The 27705-nt window shown below is 35.1% G+C and overlaps 3 protein-coding genes across 3 annotated transcripts; all 3 read right to left on the reverse strand.

The window, feature by feature from the left end:
• Positions 1-1822: 1822 nt before the first annotated feature.
• LOC135966080 (taste receptor type 2 member 31) lies at positions 1823-3992 on the reverse strand. Its single transcript, XM_065523502.2, has one exon. The coding sequence runs from the start codon at positions 3141-3143 to the stop codon at positions 2232-2234; it is 912 nt and encodes a 303-aa protein (XP_065379574.1). The 5' UTR covers positions 3144-3992; the 3' UTR covers positions 1823-2231.
• An 8569-nt stretch (positions 3993-12561) lies between these two features.
• On the reverse strand, positions 12562-13611 carry LOC102136193 (taste receptor type 2 member 46). Its single transcript, XM_045384610.2, is given in 2 exon segments — positions 12562-12924; positions 12927-13611. Coding segments are annotated over 2 exon segments (927 nt in total). The 3' UTR covers positions 12562-12682.
• Positions 13612-16439: 2828 nt separating this feature from the next.
• Positions 16440-19215, reverse strand: LOC102135788 (taste receptor type 2 member 31). The gene has a single exon (XM_045384611.3). It carries the CDS (start codon positions 18361-18363, stop codon positions 17434-17436), a length of 930 nt encoding a protein of 309 aa, XP_045240546.2. The 5' UTR covers positions 18364-19215; the 3' UTR covers positions 16440-17433.
• Between the last annotated feature and the right edge of the window lie 8490 nt (positions 19216-27705).

The raw sequence follows: 27705 nt of genomic DNA on the forward strand, positions 1-27705 counted from the left end.
CGGGCCCTGTGGCACATGACTGTAATCCCAGCACTTTTGAGGCCAAAACAGACACATCACTTCAACCTAGGAGTTTGAAATCAGCCTGGGTAACATGGTAAAATCCTATCCTAACAGAAAATAAAAAATTAGCCAGGCGTGAGATTGTTCCCCTGCAGTCCCAGCTGCTAGCAATGCCGAGGTAGGAGAATCACTTGAGCCCAGAAGGTTGAGGCTGTCATGAGCTGTGATCCTGCCACTGCACTCCAGTCTCAGGGACACAGTGAGAACCTGTTCAAAATAATAGCAATAAGAATAATAATTAATAATAATAATATATTCGTTGGTACAATAATCAGGAAGTGGCAAGTTTCTTAAATACAGTAAAATACCCTAATGTTGAATGGAAGGAAAATATCGGAACAAAATAAATAAACCCGAGAAGATTCAGGGACCTACAACATAGGTGATATTTTAAAGCGTTCAGTGTCCCCAGTCCACACGTCGAAACAATCTTTATTACAGTAAACGATGTTTTGCTCTATATATTTCCTATCACTACAAAAGAGACACAATATTTTGGGGGCCTATTGGGATTTTGGAGCCAACATATTCCACATTTGAAAATATTGCTCTGACTCATTAACGAAGTTTCAAAAGGCTACCGGTCTCGAGTGGAACCCGGAATAAAAGAGGGCTCTACAGAAGATACAGGCTCTGGTCCAAGCAGATTTTGTGATGAGTTTACTTTTCATTTTTTAATTGGTTTGTCATATCAACTTATCCGTTTTATCCACCCATTTATTTGTTCATTAAAACATCATTTTTGAACATCTACACTTGGTACTGTGTTCTAGAACCTGTGAGTCAACAGAAAGCAAGGAAGACATGATCTGCTTTTTTACAGTTCTTACATTGTATTGAGGAAGATATATGATTAAAAAAATACATAAATCAGCTGTGGGGATGATTTATCTTGAGGTTTAAATAACATCGTTAAAATTTCATAATACAAAGAACTAATACTTCATATACAATTTAGCTGTGAACAAGACTGTACATTTCTTTCTTATAGTAGAACTTTTTATTAGTGAATATGTCAAAACATTTTCATTACTGACAACAAAATTATAACGTTAAGGCACACTCCATAATTAATACATAATTTCATAGATACTATTTTAACCTTTACAAAAAGTTCCACTGAATTACTTTCCATCATTGCTATACTACTTTTACACTGATAGTTTTTTTTTTTTTTTTTTTTAGAGAAGAGATTTGAGTTCTCCTATCTGAAGTTTAGCAGGAATTTTATAAATGGAAGATAAGGATATATTTAGCAAATCAAGGGCTTAGAAGTGCTTTAGAAAAAAATACTAAAACAATTTGCATCAGATCTCAATTCAAAAACAGTTTTTCTTTAATTCAAAAGCTGGAAGAAATGACATTTCTAACTGCATATGGAAAATGATAATAGCAATCAAGATCATGATCATGAATTTTCATCCCTTTATTACCAAAGAGATTTTCTTCTAAGCTATTCACATACTTGTTATTAAATCTAATGTTCCTCAGTACTGTTTATGGTAGACATAGACGACATTACTCTACATATGCTTGTCACTCGAAGTTTTTGTGGGCATTGTTTTCTATCAATAATTCTGATTGCTTTTTACTAAATAAAACAGGAATTCATAATGTAATAAAACCTCAAAGATGCATTCTCATTATTGATTTAGAATTGAATGGCCTTACCATCCAAAAAGTTAGATGTTCAAACAACGAATTCTAAGCACATTGTGGTATATTTGCGTGGATCAAACAACAATAGAAAACAGCAATATTTTCCGTGAGATAAGCTGTTATTTCTTAATAATTATAAATAGATATTGTAAATTCTACAAATTAAATATAAAATACATAAATGAAAACCATGGCTTCGAAATTCTGAGTAATTTTTGTCATATTTTGTATAATTTGACAGTTCGTGTGAAAAAACAAAAAAGCGTATGTTATTGCCAATGTTCTTAAGTTTTTCATATACATTACACACACACACACACACACACATATATACTTCCTTTGACTAAGTTTAGGTAAAAGACTTTTCTAGGTATAGGTTTGGAAATTATTCATACACATACATTACAGAAAACATAGTAAGAAATAGAAAATGTTTCATACACCACCAGTTTGTTTTCTGCTAGAAGACACACAATGCCCCTCTTGGGAATTTATGGAGATTGAAGCTTCTATCCTTTCACCCAGTACCTCACGTTCCACAAAACTGAAAGAAAAGTCTGCTTTAGCTTCTTGTTTCCCCAAATCATGATGAATGGGTGGGCTGAAGGATAGCTGAATCTAATAGCTTGGCAGAACATGAAGACAGGTTTGTTTCCCAGACTCTCAAAACTCCAAATTGATATAATTACAGACACAAAGTAAATGACACATAACAAGAGGAAGGAGATCACAATTTGCAAAGCTTTTATGTGGACCTTGGTGCTGGGATCTTGATATCCTCTCCCATGGAGCTGCATCTTCTTCAGATGTTTACACAGAGAACAGATTAACAGCAGAAAAGATATCAGGGTCAGAGTGAAAGGTACTAAGTTCTGTAGCGTGGTTACAGTCATACCTGGATGGTAAATCGCATTCCTCAATATGTACTTCCAAGTCATGTTTTCTTCATATTCTTTTGTCCGTACAATCTCATTCATGTTTACCATAAAAAGATGACACGCCAAAATGAGCAAAGGCCCCAACAGCATCACCAGAATGACATTCTTAACTTTCCTCTTTAAGTGAAGAAAAATAAGGTTGGAGAAATTGGCAATCTTGAGCAAATAAAATATGCTGAGACTAGTAGCAAGCCAGTTGCTGAAATGGTTGGTTACTGCCCAGACATTGTAAGTGGTAGTTCTTACTTCTACACTATAAAACGCTGGATTCAACACAGTTGCATACCAATTTAATAATAATACCCAGAGCAAACCAACTCTGGAGACCGCCAGAGCAGTGAGAATTTGGTCAGCAAAGGAGATCTTTTGTCTCTTGACCAACTCAACGGAGTTTACCAGTGCTATGAAGCCATTCGCAAAATTTCCAATAACAAATGTAACCACTACTAGAGTGGAAAAAATGATGGGTAGAAAAGTTATCATGTCTGAACAAACAAAAAGAAAATTTTTAAATGCTGATGTTGTGTCTGGAGTTGGTTCCTGCAGGTGGGTTCGTGGTCTCACTGATTTCCAGAATGAAGCCACGGACCTTTGCAGTGAGTGTTACAGTTCTTAAAGATGGCACAGACCCAAAGACTGAGCGGTAGCCAGGTTTCAGCTCTTAAAGATAGCATGAACCCAAAGACTGAGCGGTAGCACGGTTTATTGTGAAGAACAACAGGACAATACTTCCACAGCATTCAGTGTGATGTTGCTCCGGCCTGGAATGGCCAGCTTTTATTCCCTTATTTGTCCCTTCCCATGTTCAGTTTTTGTCCTATCAGAGTGCCCTTTTTTCAGTCGTCCCTGTGATTGGCTACTTTTTGGATCCTGTTGATTGGTGCGTTTTACAGAGTACTGATTGGAGCATTTTAGGGAGCACTGATTGGTGCCTTTTACAGAGGATTCATTGGTGCATTTTACAATCCTCTGGCTAGCCACAGAGCACTGATTGGTGCATTTTACAATCCCCATGCTGGCTACAAAATAGTTCTCCAAATCCCCACTGTACCCAGGAAGTCCAACTGGCTTCACCTCTCAATGAAATATCACTGGTTATGATTGCTCGAATATCCTGACCTTAAATTCTATATGCACCTAATTTGTGAATGTGCTTGCTCATTCTTTTTACTTTTAAATGTGACCACTGTCAAGCCAGAAATCACCATGGCATGTTAATTGATGAGTTCAATGATCTTTTTATGGAAAACATTCTTATTTTCAAACAACTCAAATTAACTCATTCATTCATTGTCTGTTCTTTTTGTAGGCTGGAATTATTCATGCTGAAATTGACAGGAAACCTGAATCCTCATTTGCTAGTACACAAATAGGAGCATATTCTCTTTCAGTGTTTGCAATTTTTCCTTGTGTAAGCTATCCATCTTTTGTCTTTAACGACTTCAGTTGTTAGGGAAGTTTTATAACCCAATACATAGTTCATGTAGTAAATGTCTAAATTCTTAAAGGTAGCTTATTCTTAACTTAAGATCATAACCTATATGGACGTTTTAAATGCCAGATTTAAATACACAGAATCCAAACTGCTTTTAGCAAAAGCATCTAAGATTTTCTTGAGAACCACAGGCAGGCCAGTACTCCATAAGATCTGGTTGCTGCTAATACTTTTGTATAGCTTCATTATTCACAAGCTCATAAATACACATACATATGCACGCATGGGCACACCGCTTATGAATGGAACAAATTATTTTCTTGTAATTTCCAAAATAAAAAATGAGTTTCCAAGAGGGTATCCAGATGAAATTAGCCCTATTCTCACACTCAGAGTTTTCAGCCCATGAATCATATTTATTTATCAAACATATATCTAATTCTTAGGACTTTGGTAAAGTTTCTGTGAAGTCTAATGTTTGAATATTTATTATCATATAAAATATTTAGCAATTTTATAAGAATTCCTGAGTACCGGGCTCTTTGATAGATAATCTCGCAGCATACTCCCATTGCAGGAAGACAGACTACCTTGCGCCTGAACTTGGAGTTCAACCGTTTAACTTACTTTAATAAACAGAAAATTACTGCACTTTGCATAGAGATTTGAGATGGCTTCCGTAATGGGGATTCTTCCTCTTTCCATTTACCATGAGAACACTTAGAAAGTACACTGTTCCCAGAAGGAGAATGAGAAACTAATGAAGTCAGGTTGCCGCCAGCTGATCACACTAAATTGGCCAAACTCTATCTCCAAGATGCCGAATTTGACCCGTCTCAATTCACCAGAGCCATCCATCAAACCCAGCTTAGAGAAATGAAATCCAGGCCAGGCGCAGGAGAGGGTAAGGAGGGCAGATCACGAAGTCAAGAGATTGAGATCATTCTGGCCAACATGGTGAAACCCCCGTCCCTACTAAAAATACAAAAATTAGGCGGGCTTGGTGGCGTTTGCCTGTAGTCCCAGCTAGTGGGAGGCTGAGGCAGGAGAATCACTTGAACCCAGGAGGCAGAGGTTGCAGTGAGCCAAGATCGTGCCACTGCACTCCAGCCTGGGCAAGAGAGTGAGACTCCATCTGAATAAACAGAACACACACACACACACACACACACACACAAATGAAATCCAAGGACATGTGAGATATATATGTCTAATGTAGTTGTAGAGGGTTTTCTCCTGCAGGAAAACATAACTGATAAAAGAACTCTGCTAAACCGAGAGTTTGAGAAATATGTACATCTTTGTTGTGTCAGGAATCAGGAGCAGAAAGTAAAAATAGATGTGGAATGGCAAAGGTTTGTCCTGTGAGGTGGACAATTAAGGCTAGAATAAATCCTTTGGAAACATCTGTGCTTGACAGATAAAATCATCACAAATTTCCTCATGGTGCAACTAAATAAGAAAATTCCTATTTCAACTATCTTAGAGTTGTATAAGAATGTATATACAGCTAATTGATTTTTCCCTTCAGTATATAATGAGATGAGTAATAATAATTTCTATGAGACATTTCTCCTGATTAAACCTTATATGTTAAAATTGTAATGCACACTTAGAAATAAACCAAAACAAAAATTGGAAATACCGGAATGTATCATAAACGGTCAAGTAACGCTTATACAGGGCAAGAGAGGGAACATCGAAAACAGCCTAGGTTCATCTCCATGCCATTTTTCTGACATGAAAGTGGTAATGATTTTCTTCTTTTTGTAACACTTTGGTCAAAGAAGAGAATAAAAGCAAGGTCTAGGCATCCTCCTGCAACTTGGAAGAAATTGACAACTGATTTGATGTGATAGCATTTTTTGGATAGTAGCTTTTCTGTTTCTGGATCATCATCGCAAACTCTCCTCACAGAGAAATTCAGTGAGAAGTACTGGATCTCAAAATGTCACTTCGATTAATAAGACAAAGTATCTCAACAACAGCTCCACCATTCTATTCCATGATTTTAATTTTACGCTGTTTTTATTAGCAGAAATCAAGACTTCCTAGTTTACAACAATCTTTAAAAGATCAAATAGTGAAACAGTATTTACAGATTTATGAAAAACTGAAGGACGTCTGATACAAGTAGACTTGAAGTCCCATGGAAATAAACCTGAATCTAGTGCTTCTATGGAATTCCACCATTTAATCCCTATCCGTGATTATAGTTTTGGTTATAGAACTACAACCTTTGAAATCCATCATCACTCACTCAAGTGTGACAGAAGATCTGAGGTCTTACCTCTGTTTGACAATTTGGTCCTAAAAACTCGCTCTTTAGAAATAAAAGCTTGCTCATAAAAATGTGTTGTTTGCTTTATCTTTCTCATTAGAGAGTTCTATTTACACTAAAATCTAAATTGTTTCTATTGTGATCTTAGTGAAATGAGGATTCATTTAAGGTCGTTCATAAATAATTATTTGCTTAGGCAATGTATTCTAAAATAAACTACACTTAATGTTTAAACCTAAATGTATTGAGCTCGACTTGAACTTTGCTGTTTACTATTGTAACTTTCTCACAATGATGATCTTTTTAAAATTCCTTATTTTCCATATTATGTATTTAAATATTTCAAAAACAAATCATTCCATGAGATAGATGAAGATATACATGATGACGATGAGAATGATGATGGCAGGTGAAAGGGAGAATGCTTTTTGATAAAAGTGATTTCAGTCTTGTTTCTAAGTACTGGAGTTCAGGGTGATGAGAGAACACTATTATTCCTCCTCATGGCCTCATGATACTTCTGTAATTCTCAGCATCAGGCCTAGACAAATATCCTCACATGGTATTTCATCAAGAATAATGTAAAACCAACATATTTTCAATGATTTATTTGCTTCTTTTTTTTTTTTCTTTTACTGCATTTTAAAAGTTGATAACAAAAGTGACCTCCAACAATTAGGATTCTATTTTGGGGATTTGGAGCATTTTTCAACATGAACATGGATGAATACTCTATGCCATAATACAGTATATCAAGTATTTTATCTTTTAATGGCATCATTAGCAAGTTAAATTCTTGCAAATGCTTTTTCACATTCTCAGCTATGGTGACTAAATCTGGATTATTTTACTATAGCAGTCAATGTAGCATTATAGATGCACAAACGTACTCAAAGATCATGCTAAATATCTTTATACCTTAAAAATTTGCCTTTGTATGATTTTTTTCTGTAATGCAGAGCCAAAAAATATATAGCAACAAAAAATTTTACCCAACACAGGAATTGTATTGTGAAATTAGAATGCTAACAATATGAATATAAATATTTCATTCAGAGATACATTTTTGAAGATATTTAATATATTTAATATCATCATATTATTATTTATGGTAAATTCATGAATTTCTAACACTTTCAAATGTGTATCACAAATAATTAAATTGGAAATAAGAGAAAAAGTGTCTATCAGTCATAAATACTCAAATTTTGATGTTTCAAACTCATATTAGCACTAAGATGGTGGATTTACAGTTCTTTCTTATCTCTTCTTTGTTTTAATTAATTTAAATAATGTTTGGTACAGGTGTGGTGGCTCACACCTGTAATCCCAGCATTTTTGGTGACTGAGCCAGGTGGATTGCCTGAGCCCAGGAATTCAAGAACTGCCTGGGCAACACGACAAAACTCTGTCTCTACAAAAAAAAACTAGAAAAAATTAGCAGGGCGTGGTGGTGAATGCCTGTTGCCTTAGCTACTCTGGAGGCTGAGATGGCAGAATGACTTGAGCCAAGGTGGCAGAGGTTGCATTGAGCCGAGATTGTGCTTCTGTACTCCAGCCTGGACAACACGGCGAGATCCTGTCTCAAAATTAAAAAAGAAAAGTTTTAAATTTTAACTTGAATTTCTTAGTACCATAATGCTCTATGCTCCTTTATGGTATCTATGAGATACCATATCTGATTACAATAGTATCTATGAGAATTTGCTGTATCACCCTAATTTTGTACTTAGAAATGTACTTTATGTTTCTGCTTTTTTAACTTTTTTTTTAATATATACTTTAAGTTCTAGGGTACATGTGCACAACGTGCAGGTTTGTTACATATGTATACATGTGCCATGTTGGTGTGCTGCACCCATTAACTCATCATTTACATTAGGAATATCTCCTAATGCTATCCCTCTCCCTTACCCCCACCCCACAATAGGCCCCGGTGTGTAATGTTCCCCTTCCTGGGTCCAAGTGATCTCATTGTTCAATTCCCACCTATGAGTGAGAATATGTGGTGTTTGGTTTTCTGTTCTTACGATACTTTGTCGAGAATGATGGCTTCCAGCTGCATCCATGTCCCTACAAAGGACATGAACTCATCCTTTTTTATGGCTGCAGAGTATTCCATGGTGTATATGTGTCACATTTTCTTAATCCAGTCTGTCACTGATGGACATTTGAGTTGATTCCAAGTCTTTGCTATTTTGAATAGTGTTGCAATAAACATACACGTTCATGTGCCTTTATAGCAGCATGATTTATAATCCTTTAGATATATACCCAGTAATGGGATGCCTGGGTCAAATGGTATTTCTAGTTCTAGATCCTTGAGGAATCACCACACTGTTTTATACAATGGTTGAACTAGTTTACAGTCCCACCAACAGTGTAAAAGTGTTCCTATTTCTCCACATCCTCTCCAGCACCTGTTGTTTCCTGATTTTTTAATGATTGCCATTCTAACTGGAGTGAGATGGTATCTCATTGTGGTTTGATTTGCATTTCTCTGATGGTGAGTGATGATGAGCACTTTTTCATGTGTCTGTTGGCGGTATGAATGTCTTCTTTTGAGAAGTGTCTGTTCATATCCTTTGCCCACTTTTTGATGGGGTTGTTTTTTTCTTGTAAATTTGTTTGAGTTATTTGTAGGTTCTGGATATTAGTCCTTTGTCAGATGACTGGATTGCAAAAATTTTCTCCCATTCTGTAGGTTGCCTGTTCACTCTGATAGTAGTTTCTTTTGCTGTGCAGAAGTTCTTTAGTTTAATTAGATCCCATTTGTCAATGTTGGCTTTTGTTGTCATTGCTTTTGGTGTTTTAGACATGAAGTTTTTAACATTTTTTATTGTGGAGTATAACATACATATGCAGAGTAATAACACCTAATAAAAAGTAAGAAAAAATTATAAGGTTAACATCGATTTTACCACACCTTGGTAAGGAAATAGAATTTGCCATTGTATATTTAGAAAACCCCATTGTGTCAGCCCAAAACCTCCTTAAGCTGCTAAGCAACTTTAGCAAAGTCTGAGCATACAAAATCAATGTGCAAAAATCACAAGCACTTCTACACACCAATAACAGACAAACACAGAGCCAAATCATTAGTGCACTCCCATTCACAATTGCTTCAAAGAGAATAAAATACCTAGGAATCCAACTTTCAAGGGATGTGAAGGACCTCTTCGAGGAGAACTACAAACCACTGCTCAATGAAATAAAAGTGGACACAAACAAATGGAAGAACATTCCATGCTCATGGTTAGGAAGAATCAATATCGTGAAAATGGCCATACTGACCAAGGTAATTCGTAGATTCAATGTCATCCCCATCAAGCTACCAATGATTTTCTTCACAGAATTGGAAAAAACTACTTTAAAGTTCAGATGGAACCAAAAAGAGCCCACATTGCCAAGACAAATCTAAGCAAAAAGAATAAAGCTGGATGCTACCTTACTTCAAGCTATACTACAAGGCTATAGTAACCAAAACAGCATGGTACTGGTACCAAAACAGAGATATAGACCAGTGGAACAGAACAGAGCCCTCAGAAATAATAACACACATCTACAACCATCTGATCTTTGACAACCCTGGCAAAAACTAGAAATGGGGAAAGGATTCCCTAATTAATAAATGGTGCTGGGAAAACTGACTAGTCATATGTAGAAAGCTTACTCCTTATACAAAAATTAATTCAAATGGATTAAAGACTTAAATGTTAGACCTAAAACCATAGAAACCCTAGAGGTAAACTGAGGAAATACCATTCAGGACCTAGGCATGTGCAAGGACTTCATGACTAAAACACCAAAAGCAATGGCAACAAAAACTAAAATTGACAAATGGGATCTAATTAAACTAAAGAGCTTCTGCACAGCAAAAGGAACTACTATCAGAGTGAACAGGCAACCTACAGAATGGGAGAACATTTTTGCAATCTACCCATCTGACAAAGGGCTGATATCCAGAATCTACAAAGAACTTAAACAAATTTACAAGAAGAAAACCAAACAACCACATCAAAAAGTGGGCAACTGTGGTTGTTTATTGTACTTTAACGCCTAAAGAAATTCCTCAAACAAAATTGGTGTTAAGCTGTTGTGAGGTGCTTGAATATGTAATATTTTCTCTCTACAGTCCACTAAATTCCTTTTTCTAGTAACTAGTTCCTGGTTCTAATCATGTAATCAGTGTTTTGATGGGCTTGTGCAACCTAACTAGGCTACCCTATTGCTGTACCACCACCACCACCAGTCCCCATTCCAACTTTATTCAGGGCTTTTGATGTGGGCACTAGGATGTTCCAGATTCAGTTTATTTAGATATTTGATTCAGTGATGACCAACACAGTCAAAGATACTTCACACAGATGAGATCCAAATAAAAGGGTGAAAAAAAAATAGAATTTCCAGCAATCCAGATACTCCTGATATAAGTCTTCTTGTTGGTATTTTCCTCCCACCTGACTATCCCAATTGTTTTAATGATCACTCATATGTTTCACTGTAGAGATTTATCACCAAGGTAAAAAATTACAATGTATTAAAAATAATGTTTTTCAACATTATGTAAATGAGATTATACTGAATGTATTTTCCATTTTGATAATTCCTCTCACATCTGTAAGTATTATTATCTATGTAGCTCCAATTTATTCATTTTCTTTGTTGTATTATTCTGTTGTAAACATGTCAGTCTTGTTTGTTAATTTTGATTGCTGTATAATATTCCATTGTATAAGTATGCCACAATTTGTTTATCCATCGGGATGACTTATAGACATTCGGAAGACTTCTCAACTTTAGCTATTGAAACTCAGTGATATGCATGTGTATGTATATGCATTCTGATAAGAGTGAAAATACTGGATCTTTGGATGTAATCCTTCATCATAATTAGATAATACCATACTCAGCTGAAATTATGGCACACATTTATGGCACTCCAGGAGTAGTGTATGAAAATTCCCATTGTGTCATATACTTTCCAAAATAAGTAATGTCAGGCTAATATATACCTTTTTGTATTTATATAAAATATTATTAAACAATATTTTCCAAGCCCTTTTCTATTCTTATCCAAAATGTATTTTTACTTCAATAAATTACATTAATCTTTTTCCATTCTATGACTGTTATTTCATATAAACTTATTAATAATGCTTTATGAATGTGAATATGTCAACACACTTCCATTTCATCACTGACAACAAGCTTACAATGTTACGGCACATCCTATAATTAATACATAGATTTCATAGATGCTATTTTAACACTTACAAAAAGTTTCACTGAATTGTTTTCCATAATTTCTATACTATTTTCACATTGACAGTATTTTTTATAAAAGGGAAGATTGGAGTTCTCTTATCTGATGTTTAGAAGGAATTTGATAAATAGAAGATGAGGATATCATTATCAATTCAGGGACTTAGAGGCGCCTTAGAAAAAATACTAAAATAATTTACATCAGAGCTTAATTTCATAAAAAGCTTTTCTTTAATTCAAAAGCTGGAAGAAATGACTTTTCTAACTACAAATGAAAGCGGATAATCGCAATCAAGACCATGATCATGATTTTTCATCCCTCTTATAGAAGACTTTTTTTTCTAAGCTATTCACATACTTGTATGAAATCTAATATTCCTCAGTACTGTTTATGAAAGACATAGATGAAATTTACTCTACATATGCTTGTCATTCAAATTGTATTGTGTGCATTGTTTTCTAACAACAATTCTGTTTGCTTTTTACTAAACATAATATAGGAATTCATATTGGAATAAAACCCCGAAGATACATCCTCATTATTGATTTAGAATTGAATGACATTATTATCCAAAAAGTTATAGGTTAAAACAACGAATTCTAAGAACACTGTGGTATATTTGTGTGGTTCAAATAACAATAAAAAGAGCAATATTTTTCCCAAGATAAGCTGTCAGTTCTTAATAATTATAAATAGACATAAATTCTTCAAATGAAATAAAAAATACATGCATAAAATAAACATGGCTTCATAATTCTGAGGAATTTTTGTCCTACTTTCTATAATTTGGCAGTTCTTTTGAAAAAACAATAAAAAGTATGTTATTGTCAATGTTCTTCGGTTTTTCATACACACATAAATACACACACACACATAGATACTTTTCTAGACTAACGTTAGGTAAAAGACTTTCCTAGGTATACATTTGGAAATTATTCATATACATACATTACAGAAAACCCAGTAAGAAATAGAAAATGTTTCATACACCACCAGTTTGTTTTCTGCTAGAAGACACACACAAAACCCCTCTCATGTATCTACAGAGATGAAGGCTTCTGTCCTTTCACCCAGTACCTCACATTCCACAAAGTTGAAAGAAAAATCTGCTTTAGCTTCTTGTTTCCCCAAATCAGGATGAATGGGTGGGTGGAAGGATAGCTGAATACAGTAGCCCGGCAGAACATGAAGACATGTTCGTTTTCCAGCCTCTCAAAATTCCAAACTGATAGCATTGTGACCAGAAAGTAAATGGCACATAACAGGAGAAAGGAGGTCACATTTGCAAAGCTTTTATGTGGACCTTGGTGGTGGGATCTTGAGATCCTTTGCCATGGACCTGCATCTTCTTCAGATGTTTACACAGAGAACAGATTAACAGCAGAAAAGATATCAGGGTCAGAGTGATGGGTACAAAGTTTGCTAGCATGGTTACAGTCATATTTGAAAAGTATATTGCACTCCTCAATTTGATCTTCCATGTCATGTTTCCTTCATATTCTTTTGTCTGTACAATCTGATTCATGTTTATGACAAAAAGATGACAAGCCAAAAATAGCAAAGACCCCAACAGCATCACCAGAATGACATTCTTAACTCTCCTCTTTAAGTGAAGAAAAATCAGGTTGGAGAAAGTGGCAATCTTGAGCAAATAAAACATGCTGAGGCTAGTACTAAGCCAGCTGCTGAAATGGTTGGTCACTACTCAGATGTTATAAGCAGTACTTCTTACTTCTACACTATAAAAAGCTAGATTAAACTCAGGTGCACACCAATGTAGTAATAATACCCAGAGAAAACCAACTGTGGAGACAGCCAGAGCAGTGAGAATTTGGTCAGCAAACGAGATCTTTTGTCTTTTGACCCACTCAATGGAATTTACCAATGCTATGAAGCCATTAGCAAAATTTCCAATAAAAAATATAACCACTATTAGAATGGGAAAAGTGATGGGCAGAAAAGTTATCATGTCTAAACAGACAGAAAGAAATTTTTTAAATGCTGGTGTAACATCACAGGTTGTGATTGCTTGAATATCCTGACCTTAAATTCTATATGCACCTGATTTGTGTATCTCCTGTGACATTCTTTTTACTTTTAACTGTTGTGACCAGTGTAAAGCCAGAAATCACCATGACATGCTAACGGATGAGTTTAATGCTCTCTTTATGGAAAACATTCTTATTTTCAAAACAACTTAAATTAACTCATTCACTCACTGTCTGTTCTTGTTATACACTGGAATTATTCATACTGAAGTTGACGTGAAACCTGAATTCTCATTTGCTAGTATGCAAACAAGGACATATTCACTTGCAGTAATTGCAATTTTTCCTTGTGTAACCTCTCCATTATTTGTCTTTAGCAACTTCAGCTGTTAGGGAAGTTTTATAATCCAATACAGAGATCATATAGTAAATGTCTAAGTTCTTAAAGGGAGCTTGGTCATAACTAAGATCATCACCTATACAGTCTTTTTTAAATGCCAGATTTAAATACACAGAATCCAACCTTCTTTTATCAAAAGCATCTAAGATTTACTTGAGAACCACAGGCAGGCCAGTACTCCGTAAGATCTGGTTGCTGCTAATACTTTTGTGTGACTTCATTATTCACAAGCTCATTAATACACACACAACAAACACATGTGCCCACCACCTATGAATGGAATGAATTATTTTCTCATCATTTCCAGAATAAAAAAATGAGTTTCCAGGAGGTTGTCCAGCTGAAATTAGTCCTATTTTCCCACTCAGGGTTTTCAGCCCATGAATAATATTTATTTATCAAACATATCTCTAGTCCTTAGGTCTTTGGTAAAGTTTCTCTGAAGCCTAATGTTTAAATATTTATTATTTAATTAAAATATTCAGCAATTTTATAAGTATTCCTGACTACCAGACCCTTTCATATATAATCTTGCAGCATCCTCCCATCACAGGAAGATTGCCTTTCCCCTGAACTTGGAGTTCAATCATTTACTTACTTTCATGAACAGAAAATTACTACACTTTGCATAGAAATTTGAGATGGCTTCCATACTGGGGATTCTTCCTCTTTCCATTTAAAGTAAGAATATCGCCTGGCTAGTACACTGTTCCCAGAGGAGAATCAGAACTAATGAAGGCAGATTGTCCCCACCTGATCCAGACTAAATTGGTCAAACTCTAAGGACCTCCAAGATATAGAATCTGGCCCATCTCAAATCACCACAGTCATCCACCAAACCCATTTAGAAAAATGAAATACAAAACATGTGATATATAAATGTCTAATGTAGTTTTGGAGGGTTTCTTAAATCAACACTCACAAATTCTTTCCAGGATTTGCTATCTTCACTGAGCAGAGCAGAGCTTCTGGTACTTTTAATGTGGTTCATGATTTGGTCAATATTTCTTAACCTACACCCAGTAAGAGGGAAAATCAAAACAATTTGCTTTGTACTGTAAGAATAATAGCACTACTTCACTGTTTTTTGTCAGGGCTATGTCATTTCTGTTCTCAGTTTAATTTACATTTTTTAAAACATCGTGCTAATTTAATATATTAATAATATTACAGACCGGGCCCTGTGGCACATGACTGTAATCCCAGCACTTTTGGAGGCCGAAACGGACACATCACTTCAACCCAGGAGTTTAAGATCAGCCTGGGTAACATGGTAAAATCCTACCCCAACAGGAAATAAAAAATTAGACTGGCGTAGGGTTGTTCCCCTGCAATCCCAGCTGCTAGCAATGTGGAGGTGGGAGAATCACTTGAGCCCAGAAGGTTGAGGCTGTCATGAGCTGTGATCCTGCCACTGCACTCCAGTCTCAGGGACACAGTGAGAACCTGTTCAAAATAATAGCAGTAAGAATAATAATTAATAATAATAATATATTCGTTGGTACAATAATCAGGAAGTGGCAAGTTTCTTAAATACAGTAAAATACCCTAATGTTGAATGGAAGGAAAATACCAGAACAAAATAAATAAACCTGAGAAGATTCAGGGACCTACAACATAGGTGATGTTTTACAGCGTTCAGTGGCCCCAGTCCACACGTCGAAACAATCTTTATTACAGTAAACGACGTTTTGCTCTATATATTTCCTATCACTACAAAAGAGACACAATATTTTAGGGGTCTATTGGGATTTTGGAGCCAACATATTCCACATTTGAAAATATTGCTCTGACTCATTAACGAAGTTTCAAAAGGCTACCGGTCTCGAGTGGAACCCGGAATAAAAGAGGGCTCTACAGAAGATATAGGCTCTGGTCCAAGCAGATTTTGTGATGAGTTTACTTTTCATTTTTTAATTGGTTTACCACATCAACTTATCCATTTTATCCACCCATTTATTTGTTCATTAAAACATCATTTTTGAACATCTACACTTGGTACTGGGTTCTAGAACTTGTGAGTCAACAGAAAGCAAGGCAGACATGCTCTGCTTTTTTACAGTTCTTACATTGTATTGAGGAAGATATATGATTAAAAAAATACATAAATCAGCTGTGGGGATGATTTATCTTGAGGTTTAAATAACATCGTTAAAATTTCATAACACAAAGAACTAATACCTTCATATACAATTTAGCTGTGAACAAGACTGTACATTTCTCTCTTATAATAGAACTTTTTATTAGTGAATATGTGAAAACACTTTCATTACTGACAAAAAAATTATAATGTTAAGTCACATTCCATAATTAATACATAGATTTCATAGATACTATTTTAAAATTTACAAAAAGTTTCACTGAATTATTTTCCATCATTGTTACACTACTTTTACATTGATAGTTTTTTTTTTGTTTTTCGTTTTTTGTTTTAGAGAAGAGATTTGAGTTCTCCTATCTGAAGTTTAGAAGGAATTTTATAAATGGAAGATAAGGATATATTTAGCAAATCAAGGGCTTAGAAGTGCTTTAGAAAAAAATACTAAAACAATTTGCATCAGATCTCAATTCAAAAACAGTTTTTCTTTAATTCAAAAGCTGGAAGAAATGACATTTCTAACTGCATATGGAAAATGATAATAGCAATCAAGATCATGATCATGAATTTTCATCCCTTTATTACCAAAGAGATTTTCTTCTAAGCTATTCACATACTTGTTATTAAATCTAATATTCCTCAGTACTGTTTATGGTAGACATAGACGACATTACTCTACATATGCTTGTCACTCGAAGTTTTTTGTGGGCATTGTTTTCTATCAATAATTCTGATTGCTTTTTACTAAATAAAACAGGAATTCATAATGTAATAAAACCTCAAAGATGCATTCTCATTATTGATTTAGAATTGAATGGCCTTACCATCCAAAAAGTTAGATGTTCAAACAACGAATTCTAAGCACACTGTGGTATATTTGTGTGGATCAAATAACAATAAAAAACAACAATATTTTTCGTGAGATAAGCTGTTAGTTCTTAATAATTATAAATAGATATTGTAAATTCTACAAATTAAATATAAAATACATAAATGAAAACCATGGCTTTGGAATTCTGAGTAATTTTTGTCATATTTTGTATAATTTGACAGTTCGTGTGAAAAAACAAAAAAGCGTATGTTATTGCCAATGTTCTTAAGTTTTTCATATACATTACACACACACACACACACACACACATATATACTTCTTTTGACTAAGTTTAGGTAAAAGACTTTTCTAGGTATAGGTTTGGAAATTATTCATACACATACATTACAGAAAACACAGTAAGAAATAGAAAATGTTTCATACACCACCAGTTTGTTTTCTGCTAGAAGACACACAATGCCCCTCTTGGGAATTTATGGAGATGAAGGTTTCTGTCCTTTCACCCAGTACCTCATGTTCCACAAAACTGAAAGAAAAATCTGCTTTAGCTTCTTGTTTCCCCAAATCACGATGAATGGGTGGGCTGAAGAATAGCTGAATCTAATAGCTTGCCAGAACATCAAGACAGGTTTGTTTCCCAGACTCTCAAAACTCCAAATTGATATAATTACAGACACAAAGTAAATGACACTTAACAAGAGGAAGGAGATCACAATTTGCAAAGCTTTTATGTGGACCTTGGTGCTGGGATCTTGAGATCCTTTGCCATGGAGCTGCATCTTCTTCAGATGTTTACACAGAGAACAGATTAACAGCAGAAAAGATATCAGGGTCAGAGTGAAAGGTACTAAGTTCTGTAGCGTGGTTACAGTCATACCTGGATGGTAAATCGCATTCCTCAATATGTACTTCCAAGTCATGTTTTCTTCATATTCTTTTGTCCGTACAATCTCATTCATGTTTACCATAAAAAGATGACAAGCCAAAACGAGCAAAGGCCCCAACAGCATCACCAGAATGACATTCTTAACTCTCCTTTTTAAGTGAAGAAAAATAAGGTTGGAGAAATTGGCAATCTTGAGCAAATAAAATATGCTGAGACTAGTAGCAAGCCAGTTGCTGAAATGGCTGGTTACTGCCCAGACATTATAAGTGGTAGTTCTTACTTCTACACTATAAAACGCTGGATTCAACACAGTTGCATACCAATTTAATAATAATACCCAGAGCAAACCAACTCTGGAGACCGCCAGAGCAGTGAGAATTTGGTCAGCAAAGGAGATCTTTTGTCTCTTGACCCACTCAGTGGAATTTACCAATGCTATGAAGCCATTAGCACAATTTCCAGTAACAAATGTAACCACTACTAGAGTGGAAAAAATGATGGGTAGAAAAGTTATCATGTCTCAACAAACAAAAGAAAATTTTTAAATGCTGGTGTTGTGTCTGGAGTTGGTTCCTGCAGGTGGGTTCGTGGTCTCACTGACTTCCAGAATGGAGCCACGGACCTTTGCAGTGAGTGTTAAAAGTTCTTAAAGATGGCATGGACCCAAAGATTGAGCAGTAGCCAGGTTTCAGCTCTTAAAGATAGCATGGACCCAAAGACTGAGCGGTAGCACGGTTTATTGTGAAGAACAACAGGAAAATACTTCCACAGCATTCAGTGGGTTTTTGCTGCCGGCTGGAATGGCCAGCTTTTATTCCCTTATTTGTCCCTTCCCATGTTCAGTTTTTGTCCTATCAGAGTGCCCTTTTTTCAGTCGTCCCTGTGATTGGCTACTTTTTGGATCCTGTTGATTGGTGCATTTTACAGAGTACTGATTGAAGCATTTTACAGAGCGCTGATTGGTGCCTTTTACAGAGGATTCATTGGTGCATTTTACAATCCTCTGGCTAGCCACAGAGCGCTGATTGGTGCACTTTACAATCCCCATGCTGGCTACAGAATACTTCTCCAAATCCCCACTCGACCCAGGAAGTCCAGCTGGCTTCACCTCTCAATGAAATATGACTGGTTGTGATTGCTTGAATACCCTGACCTTAAATTCTATATGCACCTAATTTGTGAATGTGCTTGCTCATTCTTTTTACTTTTAAATGTTTTGACCACTGTCAAGCCAGAAATCACCATGGCATGTTAATTGATGAGTTCAGTGATCTCTTTATGGAAAACATTCTTATTTTCAAACAACTCAAATTAACTCATTCATTCATTGTCTGTTCCTTTTATAGGCTGGAATTATTCATACTGAAATTGACAGGAAACATGAATCCTCATTTGCTAGTACACAAATAGGAGCATATTCTCTTTCAGTGTTTGCAATTTTTCCTTGTGTAAGCTATCCATCATTTGTCTTTAACGACTTCAGTTGTTAGGGAAGTTTTATAATCCAGTACATAGTTTATACAGTAAATGTCTAAATTCTTAAAGGGAGCTTGTTCTTAACTAAGATAATCACCTATATTGACATTTTAAATGCCAGATTTAAATACGCAGAATACAAACTGCTTTTAGCAAAAGCATCTAAGATTTTCTTGAGAACCACAGGCAGGCCAGTACTCCATAAGATCTGGTTGCTGCTAATACTTTTGTATAGCTTCATTAGTCACAAGCTCATAAATACACATACATATGCACGCATGGGCACACCGCTTATGAATGGAACAAATTATTTTCCTGTAAGTTCCAAAACAAAAAATGAGTTTCCAAGAGGTTATCCAGATGAAATTAGTCCTATTCTCACACTCACAGTTTTCAGCGCATGAATGATATTTATTTATCAAACACATATCTAATTCTTAGGACTTTGGTAAAGTTTCTGTGAAGTCTAATGTTTGAATATTTATTATTATATAAAATATTTAGCAATTTTATAAGAATTCCTGAGTACCGGGCTCTTTGATAGATAATCTCGCAGCATACTCCCATTGCAGGAAGACTGACTACCTTGCGCCTGAACTTGGAGTTCAACCATTTAACTTACTTTAATAAACAGAAAATTACTGCACTTTGCATAGAGATTTGAGATGGCTTCCATACTGGAGATTCTTCCTCTTTCCATTTACCATGAGAACATCACCTAGAAAGTACACTGTTCCCAGAGGGAGAATGAGAAACTAATGAGGTCAGGTTGCCCCCAGCTGATCCACACTAAATTGGCCAAACTCTGTCTCCAAGATGCCGAAATTGGCCCATCTCAAATCACCAAAGCCATCCATCAAACCCAGCTTAGAAAAATGAAATCCAGGCCAGGCGCGGGGAAGGGTAAGGAGAGCAGATCAAGAAGTCAAGAGATTGAGACCATCCTGGCCAACATGGTGAAACCCTGTCCCTACTAAAAATATAAAAATTAGGCGGGCTTGGTGGCGTTTGCCTGTAGTCCCAGCTAGTGGGAGGCTGAGGCAGGAGAATCGCTTGAACCCAGGAGGCAGAGGTTGCAGTGAGCCAAGATCGTGCCACTGCACTCCAGTCTGGGCGAGAGAGTGAGACTCCATCTCAAAAAATAGAACACATACACACACACACAAATGAAATCCAAAGACATGTGAGATATATATATCTAATGTCGTTTTAGAGGGTTTTCTCCTGCAGGAAAACATAACTGATAAAAGAGCTCTGCTAAGCCGAGAGTGTGAGAAGTATGTACATCTTTGTTGTGTCAGGAATCAGGAGCAGAAAGTAAAAATAGATGTGGAATGGCAAAGGTTTGTCCTGTGAGGCGGACAATTAAGGCTAGAATAAATCCTTTGGAAACATCTGCGCTTGACAGATAACATCATCTCAAATTTCCTTATAATGCAACTAAGTAAGAAAGTTCCTATTTCAACTATCTTAGAGTTGTATAAGAATGTATATACAGCTAATTGATTTTTCCCTTCAGTATATAATGAGATGAGTAATAATTTCTATAAGACATTTCTCCTGACTAAAAATTTATGTTAAAATTGTAATGCAGACTTAGAAATGAACCAAGACAAAAATTGGAAATACTGGAATGTATCAGAAACGGTCAAGTAACGCTTATACAGGGCAAAAGAGGGAACATCGAAAACAGCCTAGGTTCATCTCCATGCCATTTTTCTGACATGAGAATGGTAATGATTTTCTTCCTTTTGGAATACTTTGGTCAAAGAAAAGAATAAAAGCAAGGTCTAGGCATCCTCCTGCAACTTGGAAGAAATTGATAATTGATTTGATGTGATAGCATTTTTTGGATAGTAGCTTTTCTGTTTCTGGATCATCATCGCAAACTCTCCTCACAGAGAAATTCAGTGAGAAGTACTGGATCTCAAAATGTCACTTCGATTAATAAGACAAAGTATCTCAACAACAGCTCCACCATTCTATTCCATGATTTTAATTTTACGCTGCTTTATTAGCAGAAATCAAGACTTCTTAGTTTACAACAATCTTTAAAAGATCAAATAGTGAAACAGTACTTACAAGTTTATGAAAAACTGAAGGACATCTGATACAAGTAGACTTGAAGTCCCATGGAAATAAACCTGAATCTAGTGCTTCTATGGAATTCCACCATTTAATCCCTATCCGTGATTATAGTTTTGGTTATAGAACTACAACCTTTGAAATCCATCATCACTCACTCAAGTGTGACAGAAGATCTGAGGTCTTACCTCTGTTTGACAATTTGGTCCTAAAAACTCGCTCTTTAGAAATAAAAGCTTGCTCATAAAAATGAGTTATTTGCTTTATCTTTGTTATTAGGGAGTTCTATTTACACTGAAATCTAAATTGTTTCTATTGTGATCTTAGTGAAATGAGGATTCATTTAAGGTCGTCCATAAATAATTATTTGCTTAGGCAATGTATTCTAAAATAAACTACACTTAATTTCTAAACCTAAATGTATTGAGCTCGACTTGAACTTTGCTGTTTACTATTGTAACTTTCTCACAATGATGATCTTTTTAAAATTCCTTATTTTCCATATTATGTATTTAAATATTTCAAAAACAAATCATTCCATGAGATAGATGAAGATATACATGATGACGATGAGAATGATGATGGCAGGTGAAAGGGAGAATGCTTTTTCATAAATGTGATTTCAGTCTTGTTTCTAAGTACTGGAGTTCAGGGTGATGAGAGAACACTATTATTCCTCCTCATGGCCTCATGATACTTCTGTAATTCTCAGCATCAGGCCTAGACAAATATCCTCACATGGTATTTCATCAAGAATAATGTAAAACCAACATATTTTCAATGATTTATTTGCTTCTTTTTTTTTTTTTCTTTTACTACATTTTAAAAGTTGATAACAAAAGTGACCTCCAACAATCAGGATTCTATTTTGGGGATCTGGAGCATTTTTCTATATGAACATGGATGAATACTCTATGCAATAACACAGTATATCAAGTTTATTTCATCTTTTAATGGCATCATTAGCAAGTCAAATTCTTGTAAATGCTTTTTCACATTCTTAGCTATGGTGACTAAATCTGGATTATTTTACTATAGCAGTCAATGTGGCATTATAGATTCACAAATATACTCAAAGATCACCCTAAATATCTTTATACCTTAAGAAATTTGCCTTTCTATGATATTCTTTCTCTAATGCAGAGCCAAAAAATGTATAGTAACAAAAAATTTTACCGAACACAGGAATAGTATTGTGAAATTAGAATGCTAACAATATGAATATAAATATTTCATTTAGAGACACATTTTTGAAGATATTTATTTAATATCATCATACTATTATTTATGGTAAATTCATGAATTTCTGACACTTTCAAATGTGTATCACAAACAATTAAATTGGAAATAAGAGAAAAAATGTCTATCAGTCATAAATATTCAAATTTTGATGTTTCAAACTCATATTAACACTAAGATGGTGGATTTATAGTTCTTTCTTATCTCTTCTTTTGTTTTAGTTAATTAAAGTAATGTTTTGGTACAGGTGTGGTGGTTCACACCTGTAATCCCAGCATTTTGGTTGGCTGAGCCAGGTGGACTGCCTGAGCACAGAAGTTCAAGACCTGCCTGGGCAACAGGGCAAAACCCTGTCTCTACAAAAAAAAAAAAACTAGAAAAAATTAGCAGGGCGTGGTGGTGAACGCCTGTTGCCCTAGCTACTCTGGAGGCTGAGATGGCAGAATGACTTGAGCCAAGGTGGCAGAGGTTGCATTGAGCCGAGATTGTACTTCTGCACTCCAGCCTGGACAACACGGCGAGATCCTGTCTCAAAATTAAAAAAGAAAAATTTTAAATTTTAACTTGGATTTCTTAGTACCATAATGCTCTATGCTCCTTTATGGTATCTATGAGATACCATATCTGATTACAATGTTATCTATGAGAATTTGCTGTATCACCCTAATTTTGTACTTAGAAATGTACTTTATGTTTCTGCATTTTTAAACTTTTTTTTAAATATATACTTTAAGTTCTACGGTACATGTGCACAACGTGCATGTTTGTTACATATGTATACATATGCCATGTTGGTGTGCTGCACCCATTAACTCATCATTTACATTAGGTATATCTCCTAATGCTATCCCTCCCGCTTCCCCCCACCCCACAATAGGCCCCAGTGTGTGACGTTCCCCTTCCTGTGTCCAAGTGATCTCATTGTTCAATTCCCACCTATCAGTGAGGACATGTGGTGTTTGGTTTTCTGTTCTTGCGATAGTTTGCTGAGAATGATGGCTTCCAGCTGCATCCGTGTCCCTGCAAAGGACATGAACTCATCATTTTTTATGGCTGCAGAGTATTCCATGGTGTATATGTGTCACATTTTCTTAATCCAATCTGTCACTGATGGACATTTGAGTTGATTCCAAGTCTTTGCTTTTGTGAATAGTGCTGCAATAAACATACGTGTTCATGTGTCTTTATAGCAGCATGATGAACAATCCTTTAGATATATACCCAGCAATGGGATGGCTGGGTCAAATGGTATTTCTAGTTCTAGATCTTTGAGGAATCACCACACTGTTTTCCACAATGGTTGAACTAGTTTACAGTCCCACCAACAGTGTAAAAGTGTTCCTATTCCTCCACATCCTCTCCAGCACCTGTTGTTTCCTGATTTTTTCATGATTGCCATTCTAACTGGAGTGAGATGGTATCTCATTATAGTTTGAATTGCATTTCTCTGATGGTGAGTGATGATGAGCACTTTTTCATGCGTTTGTTGGCTGTATGAATGTCTTCTTTTGAGAAATGTCTGTTAATATCCTTTGCTCACTTTTTGATGGGGTTGTTTGTTTTTTTCTTGTAAATTTGTTTGAGTTCTTTGAGGTTCTGGATATTAGCCTTTTGTTAGATGAGCAGATTGCAAAATTTTTCTCCCATTCTGTAGGTTCACTGCTCACTCTGATGGTAGTTTCTTTTGCTGTGCAGAAGTTCTTTAGTTTAATTAGATCCCATTTGTCAATTATGGCTTTTGTTGCCATTGCTTTTGGTGTTTTAGACATGAAGTTTTTAACATTTTTTATTGTGGAGTATAACATACATATACAGAGTAATAATATCTAATAAAAAGTAAGAAAAAATTATAAGGTTAACATCTATGTTACCACACCTTGGTAAGGAAATAGAATTTGCCATTGTATATTTAGAAAACCCCATTGTCTCAGCCCAAAATCTCCTTAGCTGATAAACAACTTCAGCAAAGTCTGAGCATACAAAATCAATGTGCAAAAATCACAAGCACTTCTACACACCAATAACAGACAAGCACAGAGCCAAATCATTAGTGCACTCCCATTCACAATTGCTTCAAAGAGAATAAAATACCTAGGAATCCAACTTTCAAGGGATGTGAAGGACCTCTTCGAGGAGAACTACAAACCACTGCTCAATGAAATAAAAGAGGACACAAACAAATGGAAGAACATTCCATGCTCATGGTTAGGAAGAATCAATATCGTGAAAATGGCCATACTGACCAAGGTAATTCATAGATTCAATATCATCCTCATCAAGCTACCAATGACTTTCTTCACAGAATTGGAAAAAACTACTTTAAAGTTCAGATGGAACCAAAAAGGAGCCCGCATTGCAAAGACAAACCTAAGCAAAAAGAACAAAGCTGGAGGTGTCATGCTACCTTACTTCAAGCTATATTACAAGGCTATAGTAACCAAAACAGCATGGTACTTGTACCAAAACAGAAATATAGACCAGTGGAACAGAACAGAGCCCTCAGAAATAATAACACACATCTACAACCATCTGATCTTTGACAACCCTGGCAAAAACTAGAAATGGGGAAAGTATTCCCTATTTAATAAATGGTGCTGGGACAATTGACTAGTCATATGTAGAAAGCTTACACCTTATACAAAAATTAATTCAAATGGATTAAAGACTTAAATGTTAGACCTAAAACCATAGAAACCCTAGAGGTAAACTGAGGAAATACCATTCAGGACCTAGGCATGTGCAAGGACTTCATGACTAAAACACCAAAAGCAATGGCAACAAAAACTAAAATTGACAAATGGGATCTAATTAAACTAAAGAGCTTCTGCACAGCAAAAGAAACTACTATCAGAGTGAACAGGCAACCTACAGAATGGGAGAACATTTTTGCAATCTACCCATCTGACAAAGGGCTGATATCCAGAATCTACAAAGAACTTAAACAAATTTACAAGAAGAAAATCAAACAACCACATCAAAAAGTGGGCAACTGTGGTTGTTTATTGTATTTTAATTCCTAAAGAAATTCCTCAAACAAAATTGGTGTTAAGCTGTTGTGAGGTGCTTGAATATGTAATATTTTCTCTCTACAGTCCACTAAATTCCTTTTTCTAGTAACCAGTTTCCTGGTTCTAATCATATAATCACACGTGTTTTGATGGGCTTGTGCAACCTAACTAGGCTACCCTATTGCTGTACCACTACCACCACCAGTCCCCATTCCAACTTTATTCAGGGCTTTTGATGTGGGCACTAGGATGTTCCAGATTCAGTTTATTTAGATATTTGATTCAGTGATGACCAACACAGTCAAAGATACTTCACACAGATAAGATCCAAATAAAAGGGTGAAAAAAAAATAGAATTTCCAGCAATCCAGATATTCCCCATATAAGTCTTCTTGTCGATATTTTCCTCCCTCCTGACTATCCCAATTGTTTTAATGATCACTCACATGTTTCACTGTAGAGATTTATCACCAAGGTAAAAAATTACAACGTATTAAAAATAATGTTTTTCAACATTATGTAAATGAGATTATACTGAATGTATTTTCCATCTTGATAATTCCTCTCACATCTGCGAGTATTATTATCTATGTAGCTCCAATTTGTTCATTTTCTTTGTTGTATTATTCTGTTGTAAACATGTCAGTCTCGTTTGTTAATTTTGATTGCTGTATAGTATTCCATTGTATAAGTATGCCACAATTTGTTTATCCATTGGGAGGATTTATAGACATTTGGAGGACTTCTCAACTTTAGCTATTGAAACTCAGTGATATGCATGTGTATGTATATGTATTCTAATAAGAGTGAAAATACTGGATGTTAGGATGTAATCCTTCATCTTAATCAGATAATACCATACTCGGCTGAAATGATGGCACAGACTTATAATTTCAGGAGTAGTGTATGAAAATTCCCATTGTGTCATATCCTTTCCAAAATAAGTAATGTCAGGCTAATATATACATTTTTATATTTATATAAAATATTATTAAACAATATTTTCCAAGCCCTTTTCTATTCTTATTCAAAATATATTTTTACTTCAATAAATTACATTAATCTTTTTCCATTCTATGACTGTTATTTCATATACACCTATTAATAATGCTTTATGAATGTGAATATGTCAACACACTTCCATTTCATCACTGACAACAAGCTTACAACGTTAGGGCACATCCTCTAATTAACACATAGATTTCATAGATGCTATTTTAACACTTACAAAAAGTTTCACTGAATTATTTTCCATAATTTCTATACTATTTTCACATTGACAGTATTTTTTAGAAAAGGGAAGATTGGAGTTCTCTTATCTGAAGTTCAGAAGGAATTTGATAAATGGAAGATAAGGATATCATTAGCAATTCAGGGGCTTAGAAGCGCCTTAGAAAAAATGCAAAAATAATTTATATCAGAGCTCAATTCCAAAAAAAGCTTTTCTATAATTCAAAAGCTGGAAGAAATGACTTTTTTAACTTCATATGAAAGCCGATAATCGCAATCAAGATCATGATCATGATTTTTCATCCCTTTTATAGAAGACTTTTTTTTCTAAGCTATTCACATACTTGTATTAAATCTTATATTCTTCAGTACTGTTTATGGTAGACATAGATGAAATTTACTCTACATATGCTTCTCACTCAAATTTTATTGTGTGCATTGTTTTCTAACAACAATTCTGTTTGCCTTTTACTAAACATAAAATAGGAATTCATATTGGAATAAAACCCCAAAGATACATCCTCATTATTGATTTAGAATTGAATGACATTATTTATCCAAAAAGTTATAGGTTAAAACAACGAATTCTAAGCACACTGTGGTATATTTGTGTGGTTCAAATAACAACAAAAAGAGCAATATTTTCCCTGAGATAAGCTGTTAGTTCTTAATAATTACAAATAGACATAAATTCTTCAAATGAAATAAAAAATACATGCATAAAATAAACATGGCTTCATAATTTTGAGGAATTATTTTCTATAGTTTGGCATTTTTTGTGAAAAAACAATAAAAAGCATGTTATTGTCAATGTTCTTCAG

This window comes from Macaca fascicularis, chromosome 11 (assembly GCF_037993035.2).
Source record: "Macaca fascicularis isolate 582-1 chromosome 11, T2T-MFA8v1.1".
Lineage (NCBI taxonomy): Eukaryota > Metazoa > Chordata > Mammalia > Primates > Cercopithecidae > Macaca > Macaca fascicularis.

What these genes read in the sequence shown, in the direction of transcription:
- LOC135966080 (XM_065523502.2), bottom strand. Translation starts at nt 3,143, where the DNA reads ATGATAACTTTTCTACCCATCATTTTTTCCACTCTAGTAGTGGTTACA.
- LOC102135788 (XM_045384611.3), bottom strand. Translation starts at nt 18,363, where the DNA reads ATGATAACTTTTCTACCCATCATTTTTTCCACTCTAGTAGTGGTTACA.